This window comes from Papio anubis, chromosome 2 (genome assembly GCF_008728515.1).
Source record: "Papio anubis isolate 15944 chromosome 2, Panubis1.0, whole genome shotgun sequence".
In the NCBI taxonomy this organism is placed as follows: domain Eukaryota; kingdom Metazoa; phylum Chordata; class Mammalia; order Primates; family Cercopithecidae; genus Papio; species Papio anubis.
The window spans coordinates 55,753,546-55,771,991 of NC_044977.1; the positions used below are offsets into that span (position 1 = coordinate 55,753,546).

Genomic DNA, 18,446 nt, shown 5'->3' on the forward strand with positions numbered 1-18,446 from the left:
TTTAGAATATCCTAATTTTTAATTTTTTATGCGGTGTTTTTGGCAAGCCACACATTGGGAGGAAGAGATTATATACTCCCTCTACCCCTGGAGAGGTGACCTAGTTCCCATTTTGATTTAAGCAAGGATATGAACGCTTATTAGAAGTGAGGTAGACCACTAGACCAGGACACATGTGATATATTTGGTGTAGCCTCTCTGGGCTTCAGAATCCCTGATAGGAACAGATGGCCAGTGACAGTGTCCAAGCCAAGTAAGGACTCACTGGGTCAGGAAATGCTCAATTCTTCTTACACCTCTGCCTTTGAATATTTAGTGCTTATCTCACTGCTACACTGAAATGGAAAATCCATGCATTTTCATTTGAGGAAATATTTTCAATCCTGCTCCCTGATTCTAGAACAAAACCTAGCATTAGCAAGTCCATAACCTCATCCCAGGGGAGGAAAGAAGAGTTGGAATATCGGTATCCCACATAATATATCTGCCTGCAGTTTTCCAGTATTTGAAAAGGTCATGTCTCCACAGTCCACCCCTTCTCAACTCTGATTTACTGCCTTCTCTGAGTGGTTCTGGCACTGAGGACCCCAATCCCATACCCCTTTACTAGCAGTATATCACATCCCAAAAGGTATGGTTTACCCCTGTTGGCTGTGCTCTGAGCAGGCCTCTCTGTGTGCTTCCACCCATAGAATTCTTCCTACTTATTACCTAGCTCCCCTCCCACCCCAAAGGAGCTGCCTCTTGAACAAATTCTCTGTCTCCCAGTCATCTCCATTCCATCTTGCGGTGGAGGAAGCATTCTGCAGCCCCAAGCAGTACTGCTATGGCCCCCAGGCACAGACCCTCTGTGGATGTAGGCATTCTGGCTTGGAACCATCTGGAGACAATGAGATTTGTCTGCATGTCATGCTCAGTGGCCTTCTAGGGTCTAGGGGAGCTTCGTTTCTGGAGCTTACTCAAGAATCTTGGGTGCTTAGAACCAGGGAGCCCCAGGACCCCCTTGCTCGAAGCTCCTACTCAGCCATGTATTCATTCACTCAACAAGCATGCACTGAGCCCTATACCGTACAAGGTAATGGACTAGGACCTGGAAATGCAATATGAACAAAACACAGTCACTACTAGTAGGGGAGCCAGTTTAGCCAACAGCCAGTATAATCAGTGCAATGATGGAGTAGGCAATGGGGAGCGTAGGAGCCCCTAGCCCAGCCTAGATGGAGTGGAGAGGAATAGCAAAGCCAGGGAAGGCTTCCTTGGGAAAAATGCCTAAACTGAGGCTTAAAGAGTAAGAGCCAGGGGAGGCAGGGGCAAAGAAAGGGCATTCCAAACCAAGGGAACAGCACGTGCAAAATCCGCGTCCGTGATGCAAGTATCATTTGCCATTGCTCTGAGCCTCTCTTGGCAGCACTGGACAGTCCAATCCATAATGTTGCTTCTTAGTTTTCCCCAACTTCTTACACCCCTGCTGCCCTGTGTTCATTTACAATGAACAGAACCATAGTCTGGAATCTTTGCTGGTTCCCTCCTCCTGGGCTCATCCCATTATACAGAATGCCTTGTCACCCTGCCTTGAATCTCATGGGCAAACTCACTGCATGGTGCCTCCAGCCTGGCAACCACTTTGCCTGGCATTTCCCTGCCTCTCCATATTCTATAGGTAACCTTGTTGCCACAGGCAACCCTACCCTTTCCCTACCCCGGTAGCACTGCTTTTTTCCTTCTTGAATGTGATTTTCTAAGGTCAGCACCTCCTGTCACTTGCTTTGGTGCTTTGCAGGGGTGATGTGCAATTTAAAAGAATTCTCTGCTCCTAACAAGCCTTGGATCGCCTCAGGCAGAGCCCAGCTGGGCAGAGAACACCTGAACTAAATCTCAGCTGCAAAAAATATTTTCTCCTTTTTCTTTCCCTCACGAATGCAGTTGGCCTCACTCCCTCTCCCCATCGTTCCAAAACGAATCTCATTCTCTCGCCAGCCTGGTCCTTCTGCTCCACCTGAGTCGACAATGAAGCATGCTATCTTCTAAAAGAATCATTCTAGTATGTCTGTTTTATAAAAATCCTTTCCTGGATTTTCTGGGATGGCCAGTGCCAGATTTCTCACTATTCTTTTCTGTTCCTTGACATTCGCCAAGCGTATGCCCTGGGTTTAGCTCCTAACCTGGCTGACACTCAGGGCCGCCTCCTCCCACCCCTCCCCAGACTAGGGTCTTCCGTCTTCCTGGCCCTCAGCCTGCTTATCTCCATGTTTCCCTGGCGACGGGGTGGCCCAAACCTGGGCCCAGCTCAATATTTCTCTTCTCGCCCACTCTTCACATCCCACATGGTTTAACTCGTGACTAAATTTCCTCTCCAAACCAGTATGCCATGTTTTTCCTTTCTTCCTGTATTTTATATATTTATTTGAGATGGAGTCTCCCTCTGTCACCAGGCTGGAGTGCAATGGCGGGATCTTGGCTGACTGCAACCTCCGCTTCCCAGGTTCAAGTGATTCTCTTGCCTCAGCCTCCTGAGTAGCTGGGACTACAGGCGTGTGCCACCTCACCTGGCTAATTTTTTATATTTTTAGTAGAGACACGGTTTCACCATGTTGGCTAGGATGGTCTCCATCTCCTGACCTCGTGATCCGCCAGTCTCAGCCTCCCAAAGTGCTGAGATTACAGGCATGAGCCACTGTGCCTGGCCAATTTATTTTTTGAGACAGGGTCTCTGCCTCCCCCAGTTCAGGTGATCCTCCCACCTCAGCACCCTTCCATCCCACCAAGTAGCTGGGATTACAGGTGTGTGCCACCATGCCTGGCTAATTTTTGTATTTTTTGTAGAGATGGGCTTTCGCCATTGAACGCCTGGGCTCAAAGTGATGCACCAGACTCAACCTCCAGAAATGCTGGGATTCCAGGCGTGAGCCACTGCCCCCAGCCTTTTCATTTTATTTTTAAAATTTAAATCCTCGAATCCCTGCAGGGTGCCCATTCTTCACCAGTTGTTAAAAGGGATATGGGTCTTGTTCTTCCTTGGCTCTGTTTTCCCTTCCCTGGGTAGAGGTCTTCCCAAAGTTCCTTGCTTAAGGCTGTTGAAAGGAGCGTGGTTTTCTTTAACTTAAGCTCCTGAAAACTGATAACATGTTGGAAATCCACTCCTGGCTTATTATTCCTAAATCTACTTTTTTTTTTCCTTCTCATATGATTCAACCAGAGTTTTAGTTGAAATTCTTTTTGTTGTTGTAGTCAGTAAATCTTAAATTCACTGCTCAAGTTTTGAGCTTTCCCTGTAAATCTTCTGGCAAAATGAAGGAGAGAAAAAAAACACACACACACACATCATGAAAAGGCAAGAATTAGCTGCTGAGCTGTGGAGTGAGCTGTGGTTTGCTCTTGTCTCCCAGAAGGTCCCCCACAAACCTCTCTAAGTGACCTCTTTGTATGCACAGATGGGAGTGCTGAGCTCTCTCCTTATGTGGAGGGGGTGCCTTGCCAAGGAGGCAATGGCTCTCTCCCCCTGTGCAGATCTACACAGGGTTTGGATGTGGGCTAAAGCCATGCCATGTAGGCTCTGGCACACTCTTGACTCTGGATCTGCCCCTTCTGACATCTGGGTCCTGCCTCGAGAAGAGGGATGGAACCAGGAGATGCTGGGCAGGGTTGTCATGTCGAGGGGCTTAAGGACCTGTGGCCAGAGAGAACTGCCCTCGTGAGAGAGACTGACTCCAAGCTTCCAGCAGCAGGTCTGACAGAGTCTTTAAGCACACACTGTGTGCTCAGTCTCTGCCCTGGTCGCAGCCCTGTCTTAAAGCCTTTGGCAACGCCCAGGTGATCTGGGTAAAAGTAAGCTAAAGGCAGAGCAATTCAGTAACAATGCCACCTCCCCAGGACATTAGCTAGCCAAGTGTGAACATGTCTTTCCTTCAGATTTGCCTGGAATGTTAGCTCTAATTCTCCTCTTGGAGAAAGCCGTCATTCACAGGAACCATCCAGCTCATCTCCAGCTCTGGAATGCCATTCTCAGAGCCAAAACTGACTAGCTTGCAGGGAGCCAAAGTCCTGGGCTAGTTGAAAAGAATGTTTGGGCAGCTCAATTTATGGACTGAGGGCCTTGCAGGAGGAATGGCAAGAACTAATGGCGTATGTATGTGTATGTGTGCATATGTAAAGTCAATGTGCTAATCATGCTTAACAACGGGAGCTAGTACTAGGTAACATTGAGGAAAATATCCATGTGTTTTTGAATTATGAGACCACAGGAATGATGTGTGGAGCTAATAGGGAAACAGTTCAATATGGTACGGTTTTTGAATTCCTTAGGCTGCTACAGGAATAGAGAGGGAGGCTGAGGAGGTGAGGCTTGGACATCCCCCACCCCAGTTCAACTAAGACAGTTTTGTTCTATAAGTTGGTATTTCATAGGAACTTCTTTACTGAGAAAAAGAAGGTTGAGATTTTACTGTAAAGGATGAAAGGAAGGAAAGTAGGTAAATATATACCTACCTACATAAGCAGGCATACATACAGATAGACAGATCCAAAAATCACAGGTAGAAGAAAGCGTATCTCTCAGGGATTATGAGACCTTGGAGCTGCCAGTGTCTGTTGTTGACTTTGTGATTGTGGGCACATTGCTTCATCTACCAGGGCCTCAGCTCTCCCACAGGGGAGAACAGTGGTACTGGAACCATGTCTCCCTTAGTGACATGCAATGCTGTTGTAAGGGTTAGGAGAGTTCGTATGTACAAATGTTCTTCTCACTTGAGAAGTGCTGTGTGAATACAGGCAATTTTTTGGTGTGTTTATTTTCTCTCTTCCTTCCCTACAAGGAAGTCTTATGGAGGCAGCATTCTCACCTCCTCCAGTGGGAACATTTGAGAAATTGACCTATCCAACACCAGTATCTGGGCCACCATGCATGGTTGTTCACACTGGACACTGCACAAGGCTGCCCAGCCAAGAGAACAGATGGGAACTGAACTCTGGCTCATGCTCTGTACACTGCAAGCCCTGGTGCAGGAAGGCAGGGGGACCATTCTCTAATTCATACTGAAGCATGTTGGGGCTAGGGAGGCCTTGGCAGTGACATGTATTCACTTCCCACGGAAGCAGAGTAAAGAGATCCAAGGATGAGTTTCCAGTTCTGCTTTTCATTGCTTGCCAGCCCTGGAGGTGCTCTTAGCTGTTCAGGAGGAGGAGCATCCATTGTGCTGATGTCTCTGAACATCTCAGGAAAGCAGCAGAAGGCTCCCTGCTGCCTTTTACCACCCCCATGGAAATTCACAGTGGTGAACCTGCTTAGCAGCTCTGATTAAATTGAAAAGGGCTCCCTGAAATACCATTTGCCCTTGTCCAATTGGCAAAAATTCCAAACACTGACAATATGCCAGGGGCAGGGCTGTGGAAAACGACATTCTTGAGATGGTGTTGTTGGTAGGAATATAAAATGGCATAGCCCCATTGAAGAATTTGACTCTGTCTGATAAAACTGCGTATATGTCTACCCTATGACCCAGCCATTCCACTTCTGGGAACTGATCCCAGAGATCTGCCTCCATGCATACAAAAACACAAGAATATTCACTGTGGCAGTATTTATAATAACCAAATAGTGGAAAGAAGTCAAATGTTGACCCATAAGAGATTGATTGCATAAATTATGGTCTATCCATGAAGTAGAGTAATAGGCCGGGCGCAGTGGCTCAAGCCTGTAATCCCAGCACTTTGGGAGGCCGAGACGGGCGGATCACGAGGTCAGGAGATCGAGACCATCCTGGCTAACACAGTGAAACCCCGTCTCTACTAAAAATACAAAAAATTACAAAAATAAATAAATAAATAAATAAATAAATAGAGGAAGATCTCTGCGAACTAATGTGGAGGGATTTCCAGGATTTCTTGTTAGGTGAAGAAAGAAGTTTATTTAGAAGTATACTACATTCTATGTAAGAATAAGAGGATATTAAAAATTGGCCTATGTATTTGCTTACACAGCAGGACTAACCAAAAACTAATGAAAATGGTTAAATATAAGGTGTGGAGGACAGAAGGATAAGGATAGGGCTTCTTTGAGTGCAACTTTTGACTTCTGGACCCTATAAATGCTTTGTGCATTCAAAACTGTAAATTTAAAAAAAGGATTTCTAAAAGAAATTTAATACTTAAAATACAAAGAAAACCAAGTATGCTACTTATCAAATTGATAACTACAGAGAGTAACTTTTGAACATGTACTTGAAATGATACCAAAATATAGAAATGACAGATATTCAAGATGATGGATACCTCAAATACCCTGACTTGATCATTACACATTCTATGCATCTAACAGTTGCATGTACCCCATAAATATTTAAAATGTTATATATCAATAAAAGAAAAAATACATTTCAATGGTTTCTGTTATATTTACAGAGTTATGCAATCATTATAATGTTACTTCAGAACTTTTTCATCCTCCCCAAAAGGAACCTTGTACCCATTTGCAAGTCCCTCCCAATATCCTCCATACCCTGGCCACCAGCCCTAGGCAACCACTGATCTACTTTCTGTCTTCTGACCATATATCTCTTTAGTGGGATACACTTTGAAGATAAAAATACTAACCAATAACATAAACAAAAGCCCTGGAAAGAAATCTCAAATTGTGTGTAGCAGGTTTATTGTTAGTAGTAATATTGCTATTAAAACTGTTACACTATTGATTGTGTATTATAGGATAAGGCAGATGAATATATTTATTACTAATATTATTCAGAACCAAGATTTTTATGGTAAGAAAAAAATGTACAAATACAAAATAAGTGAAGGTAATGAAAACCTTATTTTATGAATAAGAAACATCAATATGAACTCATGAAAAAAAAATTCTAGTTCTATCCACTGAAAGGATCTGGAAGCTCTTTACGACTCTTCTGTAGCAATGAGCACACCTAATACCTAGATCTTGGTATCTCGATATAAGACACCATATTTGTTTGCTATGAAAAGCAAACAGAGCCTGCTGGAGAAATGTTTGATTCAAGATCCGGATCAAGGAAAGTAAAAAGTAATTGGGGATTTTTTTTTTTTTTTTTTTGTCCAGAAAGCAAGGAACTGCTCATTGGAGGTCACATTAAAAGGACACAAGAAAGTGTACTCTATGGCCAAATTTGGGACAATTTAAGTATTCTAAAAAATAGTGATGGTAATAGATAATCACAATTCAGTTAAAAATTACAAAAACAAGTTCGTAGAAATGTTAATAAAGGGGTAAGGGTGGGGGACATGAAGACAGCTCTTCTTTACAAAAGAATGCCTGCTGATACATGGAGAAGAAATGACAGAATTAGAAAATCACCATTTTGCAATCCCCAGTGGAACAATTGATTTGGGCAAAAGTCATCACTGGATGCTAAAACCACTGGGTGAAACATATTGGGCACTACATGCACACAGTCATCTCAAAGCATCATCATGACACTTTGAGTACCATTTCACAGATCATACTTATTACAAAGTGGGAGAAGATACCTTCATGATGTAGAGATCTGGAGGCCAACACCTTGACCCAGTGATCAAGGTTGGCATCACCAGCAGCAGGACAGCCTGAGGTATGTGCCTTCTAATGGGATGCATTAAGGTGTCCATAACATCACTCATGTAGTGTTCTTGCCAAAAATATTTAATTGGAATCTAATCATGAGAAAACAGACAAATCCAGAGTGTGAGGCATTCTATAAGACAACTGGCCGGGGCTCTTCAGAAAGAGCCAATACTGTAAAAAACAAACTAGCAAACAAAAATATCAGGGCGTATTTTACATTTAAAGGACTCAAGAAAAATAACCACCAGATGAATTGTGTGAATGTTGATTAGATCTTGTCTTTTGAAAAAAATTCTGTAAAAGACACCATGGGACAACTGGGGATGTCTGAATGTGGGCTGTATATGAGATGTTCTTTTTGAATGGTTAATTTTCTTAGGTGTAATAATGTGGTTATGTAGAAGAATATCCTTATTCTTAGGAGAAGTTTGTTGAAGTAGTTAGCAGTGGTGTGTTTTGATGTCTACAAAATAATCTCAAATAGTGGAGCAACAATAAATATAAATACAGAAAGAACAAGAAATCAAATATGGCAAGATGAGTGTAAGCAAAAGGTGATGGGTGTTCATTATTTTATTTTTACAACTCTTCTATAGATTTAAACAGTTTCAAATAAGAAGTTGCAGGGAGAACTTTAAACTTGCTGAAGTAGGGGGCCTCATATGTGGGGGAGACTTCTCCCATCTGCCTTTCCTGTGGTTCAGCCTGGGCCAGGTCATCTCTTCTGCCATCTGTACGTTCTCTGACTCCTTCCCAAGCTGAAACATCATCTTGTCTCTTGTTTCCACTCAGGTGAAGACCCCCTTGTGGACGATCAAAATGAACGAGATATCAATTCAGTCGCTGGTGTTTTAAAACTGTATTTCCGAGGACTGGAAAACCCACTCTTTCCTAAGGAAAGGTTTCAAGATTTGATATCTACTATTAGTAAGTATTTCCCAGGTGAAATGATCAGTTCTTTGACAAATCATTGTTGGAGTAGAGCTACAGGCTCATTGCTGTGCTAGGCATAGAGGAGGGATATTATGAAAGAGGAAGTGTGACCTGCATCCTCTTAGAACTGAAAGCAGAAATAAGAAGATGGTTTATAATGAAAGGGCTAATGGGCATGTCACACCCCCTGGGTAGAGAAGGAGCTCAGGGGAGAACCAGAGGAAGACTTGGTTTCGCAGATCAGAGCCAAGAGAGAGAGTGCTGGGAGCAGAGTGTTCCAGGAGGAATGGGCACAGGGGATCCTGAGAAGGGCTAGGGACATAGACCCAGTGGGACCAGCAGGAGGGTGTCCCAGCCTGTGCATGGCGCAAGAGGTTGGAAGGCGAAAATGGAGCAAGAGGGGGAAGACCTTGAATGCCTTGCAAACATTCCAGAGCTTTTCCCCTTGGGTGATGGGGAGCTGTGGAAGGTCTAGAGGTCAGGTCAGCAGCATGACCAGCAAGGGAAATGGTGACAGTAAGTTGACTGGGGATTTTCTCTGACATTGCTAGTTAGTTGAGAGAAACTGTTATGTTTCTGTGGATAAAATCAAGAGGAACCCAGTCTAGGGGGCTGATATCATGGTACCTTGACTCTGAGATACCCAAATCCAAAGTAACCTTTTGGAAATTTTTTTACAAATTAAGCTTTCAACTTTAGAATATTAGAATTTTACTCATTTAGAATAAACTTTTAAATTTGATTCACAGAAAAGTTGCCCCACACCCGGTTTCATTTGGGGTGTTTCTCACAGTACTCTGAGAGATATTTGCAGTCAGTAAAGTGTTCCTGGAGATGGCAAGAGAAGAGGGAGGTTCGAGCTCTCTTTTATTGTGTGTGTAAAAGACCCTTCTGTTCCCCCTTCCCTCCACACTATTCCCTGCTCAGCCTTCCTGACCTTCATACTGCAAGCTCTATTCTAGACTGCAGAGGTCTGACCCTGTCTGAGCCCTGTATCACTTGCTCAGCCAGTGTTTCCAGAACCCCCAAAAATCCTGTTCCTGTGCAGGGCCCTGAGCAAATTTCAGGTCTAGGATGACCTGGAAACAGGGGTCAGAGATGAGATCCAAGCATCTGCCAGACTTTGGCTGATAGGTAGTTTGAGAAGTGGTGATTTATTCCATGTTCATTTCCTGAGCAGCTACTATGTGTCAGACCTGTGCTGCAGCTGGTGTTTGTAAAGAGTTTAATAAAACATGGTCCCTGCCTATGTCTGTCAGGACTCACAGGTAACAGAAACCCAGCTTAAACCTGCTTACTTCATAAAAGGGAATGCACTGTTTGGGTACCTGGAAAGCTTAGGTCCAGCTGGACTCAGACCTTCACACGGCATCAGCAGATATATGCCCCCTCCATCTCTATGCCAGCTTCACTCTTAGGTGGGATCCTCCTCTCGGGGGCCCCCACTGTGCTCCAGGCTTCGGTCTACCCAGGCCCAAGAGGGCACCTCCCTGTGGGTTTCTCACAACCAAAGTCCCAAGAGTCGACTCTGATTGGTTCTTGATTAGGCCACACCTCCAGCCCCTCCCTGTAGCCAGGGAGATGGATGCTCTGATTGGCCAGGCCAGGATCACCTATGATCCCCGGAATCAAGAGTAGAGCTGTCTTCCCCCATCCACGTGGACTGATATAGGAGATGTGGAAAGCGAACATTTGCTGCTTTGCTCTCTGAGGATGAAAGGCACGCTGAAAGGCCCCTTTATGTTACAGAACTGGAGAACCCAGCTGAGAGGGTGCACCAGATCCAACAAATTCTCGTCACCCTTCCCCGCGTGGTCATCGTGGTCATGAGATACCTCTTCGCTTTCCTTAACCAGTGAGTGTCTGGCCAAGGGGCCCCTTTTTGACTCAGGCCTGGCCTCCTTTGGGAGGGGGTATCTTGAGGCTTCTGCAGATGCTGTTTTTAAAGGAGAACATGGAACCCTCCTGGATTTGTGTAGAGTTCCCCAAAAGAAAAAAAACATAGGGGGAGGACTTGCCTTTCCCAGATGACTTGTGGGTAACTCCTCTCTCCTAGCCTCTCCCAGTATAGCGACGAGAACATGATGGATCCCTACAACCTGGCCATCTGCTTCGGGCCTACCCTCATGCATATCCCTGATGGGCAGGACCCTGTGTCCTGCCAGGCACACATCAATGAAGTCATCAAAACCATCATCATCCATCATGAAGCCATCTTCCCCAGCCCCCGGGAGCTAGAGGGACCTGTGTATGAAAAATGCATGGCTGGAGGGGAAGAATATTGGTAAGATGCCATTCCTCTTAATATTATTATTATCATCATCATTGTTATTTCCATTGAACAGGAACAATAAGAAACGCTTCAGTTTTCTTACTGCTTGATAGTCAGTGCTTCCATATACATTTTCTCATCTGAGCTTCACAGCAGTCTTACATGAGAGATAGGTACATCAGTTAGGATTCTCTTGGTTACAAGGGACAGACATACAACTCAAATTGCCTTAAGCCAAATGGAACTTTATTGGTTTACTTAAGTAAAAAGTCTGGGGGTATATCTTCAGGTATAGCTTGATCCAGGAGCTCAACTATTACCGCAAGGACTTGGTTCTGCAGTCTCCATCTCTTGGCCCTGCTTTATTCTGTGTTGGCTTCATTCCTGGACAGCCATTTCCTTGGTGGTTCAAGCAGGCAACCAGCAACTCAAGATCTGTAACTCACTCTCTTAGTATCTTCAATAGAAAATACCCTTTCCTTCCCAAATGTTCCAACACACGCTCAATAACTGTTTCATTGCTGAGGTTTGGGCCTGGTGAAGTAATCACCTTGGTAAGAAGATGCAATGCTTTAACTGGCCATGTGAGTCACAAGCCCAACTCAGGAAGCAGGGGAGTGAATAGTCCCCACCTCAACTTCATGAACTGAGTATGACACTTACCACCCTTGTTTCCTCTCACCTAGGAGTTCTCTTTTCCAGACAAAGTAGCTCAGTTTCTTTGTGTGTTCAACACCATGTCAACAATCACTAATTAGGGACCTCTGTGTGCCTGGTATACCTGGTACTACACTAGGTCTTAGGAGAAATATTTTAGAAGCTTTTCAAAGTCAGGGCTTTAAAAGCTTCGCCAGGCTAAGACCTTAAAATGTCAAGACAGGAAAAATGTTTAAATGTGGTGAAGACAGGAAATTCAGGACACTAAATGACAGAGACCAAAGCGTTTTTACTATTTCTTTATTTCCAATTCAAGAGAGCACACAGCTATATATTTAGGTATTACCCACGCCGCCTTCAGCCAGGTGCCTACAGGGGAGTTTGTTTTTTGATTGTCAAACGTTCCTGGACTTTTGAATTGCCTTAGTACTGTGAGCATATTTGGGCAGCTGCTTCAAAGAAGGAAGGTGTTCCAGCCTTTGTGTTTCCTTCCCACATGCCTCCCTGCATAGAGATACTGGGTCATAGTCATGTCTAATCACAACTCTCTAATCTCGTTTGAGGCACTAGGGGGCAAATCCATCCCTGTTCTGTAACAGAAACATTAAACAGCTGGCAAGCGTAATTTCTGGACAGAGAGACTTGTCACACAGTTTTTGCAACCATTACCAGTTCTCTTTTCTTGCTGCAATATATATAATTAGTGTTCTGGGAAGGGACGCACAGATCTTCGTGTACTTATCAAAGAACAATATACAATAACCACACTTTTCTTAATCCTATTTGTTTCCCACAAGACTGTAAAACTATTAATTACATGGTAATTTTGGAGTTTTCACAACCAGAAGGGAGACTTGGCTGAGGGTCTCAGCACAGTAGACAACATTCATTCATTCAACAAATGGTTACCAAGCATCTGTTGTGGGCTGGATTCTGTGCTGGGAGTCAGAGATGTAACCAAACAAGATTGGCCCCTGGCGCAGGAGCTCTGATGGAATAGGAAACAAACGGCTCCAGAAGTGGGGCTCCCTGAGCCAGTCTAGGGAAATCAGGAAGGGCTTCCTTGGGGAAGTACAGACTGAGCTGAGACTGCAGAATGAACTGGAGCCAGCCCAGTGAGGAGTGCACAAAGACCTGGAGCATTCAGTAGAATGAAAAGTCGTTCAGTGTGACCAGAACATAGCATGTGTGACAGGGGAATGGTGAAGGATGAGGCTCCACAGGTTGGATAGAGCCAGGCTGTGAAAAATCTTGGAAGCCACTGAGTTTGGTCCTGATTCAGGTGGCAGTGGAGAATTTTTCATAATAAAGTACATATTCCTTTAAATGGCATTGCCAATGTCACCTTTGAGAAGCCTTCCCTGTCCACTCTTTATAGGTCCTCTCTGCTGTTCTTGTCTCTGCCCATTTATTTCCTACCTAACACTACATAACATAACTTGCAACTGTCTTATTTAATGGCATATTGACTTCGGTGTTTTTCTTGCCCCTCTCCCTACAGTGTAAGCAACACGAGGCCAGGGACCTTGTCCGCCTTATCTATCATTGCATCCCTCCTACCAGCACACTGCCTGGCATATTATAACTCACTCAATGGCTCTATAAAAAAAAAAAAAAACTGGCTGATTATGTGAATTAACCCTTGCCTCAAGAAGCTTATAATCTAGTAAGGGGGTAGTAGCTGGTGAAATTAGACCAGCACATTAACAACTAAATCTGATGGACTGAATTACTCAGCCACCATGCCCATCATAGTTGCCAGTCTACTCTCACTGCCTGCATCAATCGGGGCTTTTGCATGCAGAAAGACAGGGCAGCCCTCTTTAGCTTCATCTTACCTCCTGGGATATGTCACCTCAGCTATAAGACAGGAGAGTCAGGCCAGATGAAAGAACTCATAGTACTTCAAAGGGTTCTTTTTGTTCTGGCCTGTGGTCCTTCTGATGATAAATGCTGGGGTTTTACCACTGCCCTCTGGATCTTACAGAACACGTGAGCATTGACAGTCTTCACCAAGAAGACAGCTCAGCAAATTCCAGGGCTAGGAGGGCACTGGGGGAGATATTTGGGAAGCTTCACAAGGAGGAGGCTGGGAGTAGTTTTCTGATTAAGAATCTCCCAGGAGTGGTCAGATGGAAAAGACAGGATGATATGGGCCTGCATCTGAGCTGCAGGAGGGCCCAGAGGCCAACTGGACTGGCATGAGAGGCTGAAGATGCTGTGAGGGTAGATAACCCCCACAGTGAGTCCCCTTCCCATGTTTCCTTGCAGTGACAGCCCACACAGCGAGCCAGGGACCATCGATGAAGTTGACCATGACAATGGCACTGAACCTCATACCAGCGATGAAGGTGAGTGAGGGGTATCCTGGGGACAAGGGATTCTTCCTGGGGCCTCTCACGCTGACTTATGTCAGCCCAACCACAGGGCTGGCCCACGTAGACACGTAGACCTCTTCAGCTTTCCAAGTCAGCCATCTGTCCTTCAGAATAGATGAAGACCCAGAAAAACCTTCATGGCATGCCCCAAGTCCTGGCATGGGCCTGACACAGAGCAGATCCTCATAGGCTCACGCTGTGTGCATCACACCCCACACCTAGCCCACTTCATTCCTTAATGTGTCCTGCCTGGCCCAGGGACAAATCCTAAATGACACGAGTTTCCTAAGTAGAAAGCAAGCTCTGTTCCTCCATCATTCCCCTGTCAGGGTCTACTCTGTGCCAAGCCTGTGCTGGGACTTGGGCACAGGAATGAACAAGATGTCGGTCCTCAAGGAACTCCCAGTCTGTCACCAGATCTTGGCAGGTTGGAAGTAGCTTCTCATGGTGCAAAGCGATAATGCCAGATTACAAGTGTGTCTGGTGCATTGGGCACCCTGGAGATGAAATCAAAGGGTGATGATCCTGGGAAGTGTATGGTGAGAGAGAGAGAGAAAAAAAGGCCAGTCAAGACCTTTCTCCAGATTCCTCCACCCTTTCCAGACAAGGAGAAGAGAGTCGGACTAGTCTCTAGGGAAACTGGACTGCATAGACAAGCAATCTGAACCACATGCCAGCTTATCCATCAGGCAGAGTGGGCACAGTGCCAAGGGCCCATGGTACTTGTAGAGGTCCACTAAAATGTTTTAATTTATTTTAAAATCAGAAAAAAATGAACACAATATCCAGTCTGGATTATATTTGTCTTTATACTAATGCAGTTGTAAAATATGATTTTTAACTTTTTTTTTTTGAATGGAGGAAGGAACCCATGCAGGCAAAAGTGCCTAGGACTCTTGAAAGTTAGAATACGGCCCAGGAGGCACCAAGCACCTGGGATAGTTTTCCTTTTTAAACGTCATGGCTTAGCAGTTCTCTTACTTGTCCTTTGTGTTTCTCTTGTGGGACCGGGTCATGTTGGCTACCACATTTGTCAGGAGAGCAGGGCAGGCACTCAGGTGACAGTTCTGGGAACTGGCAAAAGAGACAAGACTGATAGATGGGTTTTCACAGTCTAGTAGGACTATTTCAGTTGCTAATGACAGAACCCCCAACTCAAATCAACTTAAGCTTAAAAGGGAATAAGTTCCTATACCTGAAAAGTCCCAGAGTTGGCGTGGCTTCAGGCACAGCTGGATCCAGGAGCAAGGGTGATTTTGTCAGCACTTTGTCTGTCTTCTTGTTCTGCTTCCCTCTGTGCCGGTTTCATTCTCATGTAGGATCTTCCTGTGCAGTGGTCTCTGGCAATTCCAGACTTTCACCATCATCTTACCCAGAGTCTCAATGGAAAAAAGCTTCCTTTCTATAATGGTTCCAAGAGAGGTCCTGGGGTGGAGTCTCATTGGACTGCCTTGAGTCATGCACCCAGGCATGATCCAGTCCCCGTGGCCTGAGAGGGAGCTAATGAGTCAGACCTGGGTCACAGGTACAGAAAAGCAAATCCAGATATCACGTTCAGCTTGATCAGACTCCTGAGAGGCTGAAGTCATCCTAAACTGAGGAACGTGTCCTGCAGAGGCTTTGTTTGGAGATGTGAAGGCTGCCACCTTCTGCTTATTCCTGGTGATTTGCTTTTCTCTTTCCTCCTTTTTTTCTTCTGCCGACCACCTCCAGTTCTCGCCCTCCCTCTATCCCTTTTAACAGCCCCCACCCCGTCCTCTCCATCTGTTGCTCTTTGTATTTCTGGATCTCTTTCTGTCTGTCTCTTTCTCTCTCTCTCTAGCTTGCTCTGTCTCTATCTCTCTCCTACTCCTGACATTTCCTCTCCTTTGTCTTGACCAAAGCACCTGCCTTCCTGGGGGCTGAGGTCCCTGTCAGTCCCTTTGCTGGTTTTTCCACAGTTCCTTGGGCTGATGGGCAGAAGGCTGCTCTGAACACCAGGAATGAAGATGAGGAGGGACAGAGAGAATAGGTCTTGCTGGGTCCGTGAAGAAGCAGCCATGGGACTCACCCAGTGGGGCCTCATCCGCATAAGAACCACCCCCCAGAAAGTGCTATCTCCCCCTTCTCAGGGTAAAGATTCACAGTGGCTCCCAGAATGCATGCGTCAGAGCTTTGTGTCCCCCTCCCAGAAGATCCTTCTTCCTTTTGTTCTTTGTGAGGCTGCTGGTTTCTGGGAATGACAAAGGCAGGAAAAATCATCCTGGAAGGGAAGAAGCCACAGGCTGGGAGAGCCAGTTTCATGTTCCCTGAAGGCTCTCAAGGTATCCTGTGTGTATTAGTGAGGGGTATTGAATCAGGGCACTCTTTGGTGGAAAATCAATTTCATTTTCTAAATGTTACATTCATGCCGTCCCTGGCCAAACAGTGGCAGAATAGTGACCTGCAGAGACAGTCAAGGGGTCACCGTGCTCAGAAAAGAGAGACCTGGAATTGAAGCACAGAGGGAGTCCTTATGGTCATGTAATCTGAGGGAAGCCACATCACCTCTGGCCTCTATTTCCTTATGTATAAAATGGGAATGACAACACCAAGCAAATTATGGCATGGGTTAAAATGTGGGTTAATATGTGAAGGAGCCTAGCACAGTGCCTGGGACAGGGAGGTAGATAAGAAACATCAATGGACTCTGTATCAAACAGACATCCTTCCTAATCCTGATAGAGAAACTGAGTCCTGGAGAATTTTCTTGACATAACTGGCATTGGCAACCTAAACCTCCTGATTTGTTTACCTATTTCCTCGTAGACATTTCATTTAGGGGATCATCAATATCTGTCTTCTTTTCTCTTGACAGCACCCTGTATGAATGGAACCCAGCAGGCCTCAAAGGTCAAATCAGGCAGAGAACCATGAGTCCAGGTCTTTGTCGTACATGAATCAGCCAATGAATGCCAAATTGGAGGAACAATTTAGTTGTTTGGGTATCTGTTGCCTTTCTTGTCTCAAAGATTCTGTACCAGCTGGGTGTGGTGGCTCACACCTGTAACCCCAACACTTTGGGAGGTTGAGGTGGTCAGATGGCTTGAGCCCAGGAATTCTAGACCAACCTGGGCAACATGGTGAAACTCCATCTCTGAAAAAAAAAATACAAAAATTAGCCAGGCATAGTGGCATATGCCTGTGGTCCCAGCAACTCAGAAGGTTGAAGTGGGAGAATTGCTTGAGCAATTGAGGTTAAGGATGCAGTGAGCCATGATCATGCCACTGCACTCCAGCCTGCGTGACAGAATGAGGCCCCATCTCAAAGAAAAAAAAAAAAAAAGATTCTATACCTAACTGACGCCTATTCTCCTGTCTTGAGTCTGATAAGTCTGGAAATTCCACAGTGCTTTCTCTTTGGTCTCCAAGATTTATATAAAGAAACCATGGTTAGGCCAAGAATCCTTGACTAAATGAAAAAATGAAGGCAGCCTGTCACTAACAACTTTATTAATTGGAAGCTAAATGAGAAACAAGATTGTTAGATTATAAAACCACTAAAATCAGTGACAGAGGCATGTTTTATGGGTGATATGTCCATATTCAATTATAATTGTGCCACCATTCTCTTACTGATATTTTCTTGAAATTTTTGAGGTTACCTTTGACTCCTCCCCCATTGGTCTGTTTACAATTTCATATAAATGGTGTTGTACAGAATAGAGTTGTTTGACTCTGTCCTCTTTCACTCTGCATAATATTCTGAGATTCATCCATGTCGTGAGTATTCAGGTGAGGTTTTTGATGGTATTAAAATGGGATTAGTCCATTTATATACAAACACCCCAGTTCTCCTGGAACCTGAAATCATAGCCACTCCTTTTTCTTTCCTTTTTCTTTTCTTTCCTTCCTTCCTTCCTTCTTTCCTTCCTTCCTTCCTTCCTTCCTTCCTTCCTTCCTTCCTTCCTTCCTTCCTTCCTCCCTTCCTCCCTTCCTCCCTTCCTCCCTTCCTCCCTTCCTCCCTTCCTTCCTTGACAGAGTCTCGCTCTGTCGCCAGGCTGTAGTAAAGTGGTGCAATCTTGGCTCACTGCAGCCTCTGACTCCCTGGTTCAATGATTCTCCTGCCTCAGCCTCCTGAGTAGTTGGGATTAGAGGCATGCGCCACCATGCCCAGCTAATTTTTGTATTTTTTAGTAGAGATGGGGTTTCACCATGTTGGCCAGGCTGGTCTCAATCTCCTGACCTCATGATCTGCTTGCCTCAGCCTCCCAAAGTGCTGGGATTACAGGCATGAACCACTGTGCCTGGCCCACTCCTTTTCATAAGAAATTAAGAACAATAGAAAAAAAGAACAGCGGCCAATGTCTTATACTTGGTGTATGTTTCTAATCACTAGTAATAAACATGGTAAGCTGGCTCACGGCATTTGGCTCAGGCCTTATACCTAAGAAGGACCCTGCCTTCTTTTTAAAACCACTTTATTGAGTTATAGATCACACACCACACAATTTACCCTTTTAAAGTGTACAACTGAGTGATTTTTTTGTATATTCACGGATATGTGCAACTATCACCATGGTCAATTTGAGAACATTTTCATCATCTTGAAAAGAAGCTCTGTACCCTTTAGCTATCACTCCTTACACCCTCCCATCCCTGCCCCCCACATTTCTCCCAG

At 44.9% G+C, this 18,446-nt stretch overlaps 1 protein-coding gene across 8 annotated transcripts in view; it reads left to right on the forward strand.

Moving 5' to 3' along the window:
- SRGAP3 (SLIT-ROBO Rho GTPase activating protein 3) overlaps positions 1-18,446 on the forward strand; it is a 315,323-nt gene that overhangs the window by 271,720 nt on the left and 25,157 nt on the right. For 6 of the 8 annotated variants that reach the window (XM_021933198.2, XM_021933193.2, XM_021933194.2 and 3 more), the window contains 4 exons: positions 8,360-8,494; positions 10,250-10,355; positions 10,557-10,784; positions 13,701-13,780. In XM_021933198.2, the coding sequence (XP_021788890.1) occupies positions 8,360-8,494; positions 10,250-10,355; positions 10,557-10,784; positions 13,701-13,780 (549 nt within the window). Of the gene's footprint in view, positions 1-8,359; positions 8,495-10,249; positions 10,356-10,556; positions 10,785-13,700; positions 13,781-15,747; positions 16,906-18,446 lie in introns of those variants that run through there. The other 2 variants (XM_009200284.4, XR_643522.4) reach the window with 2 other exon arrangements.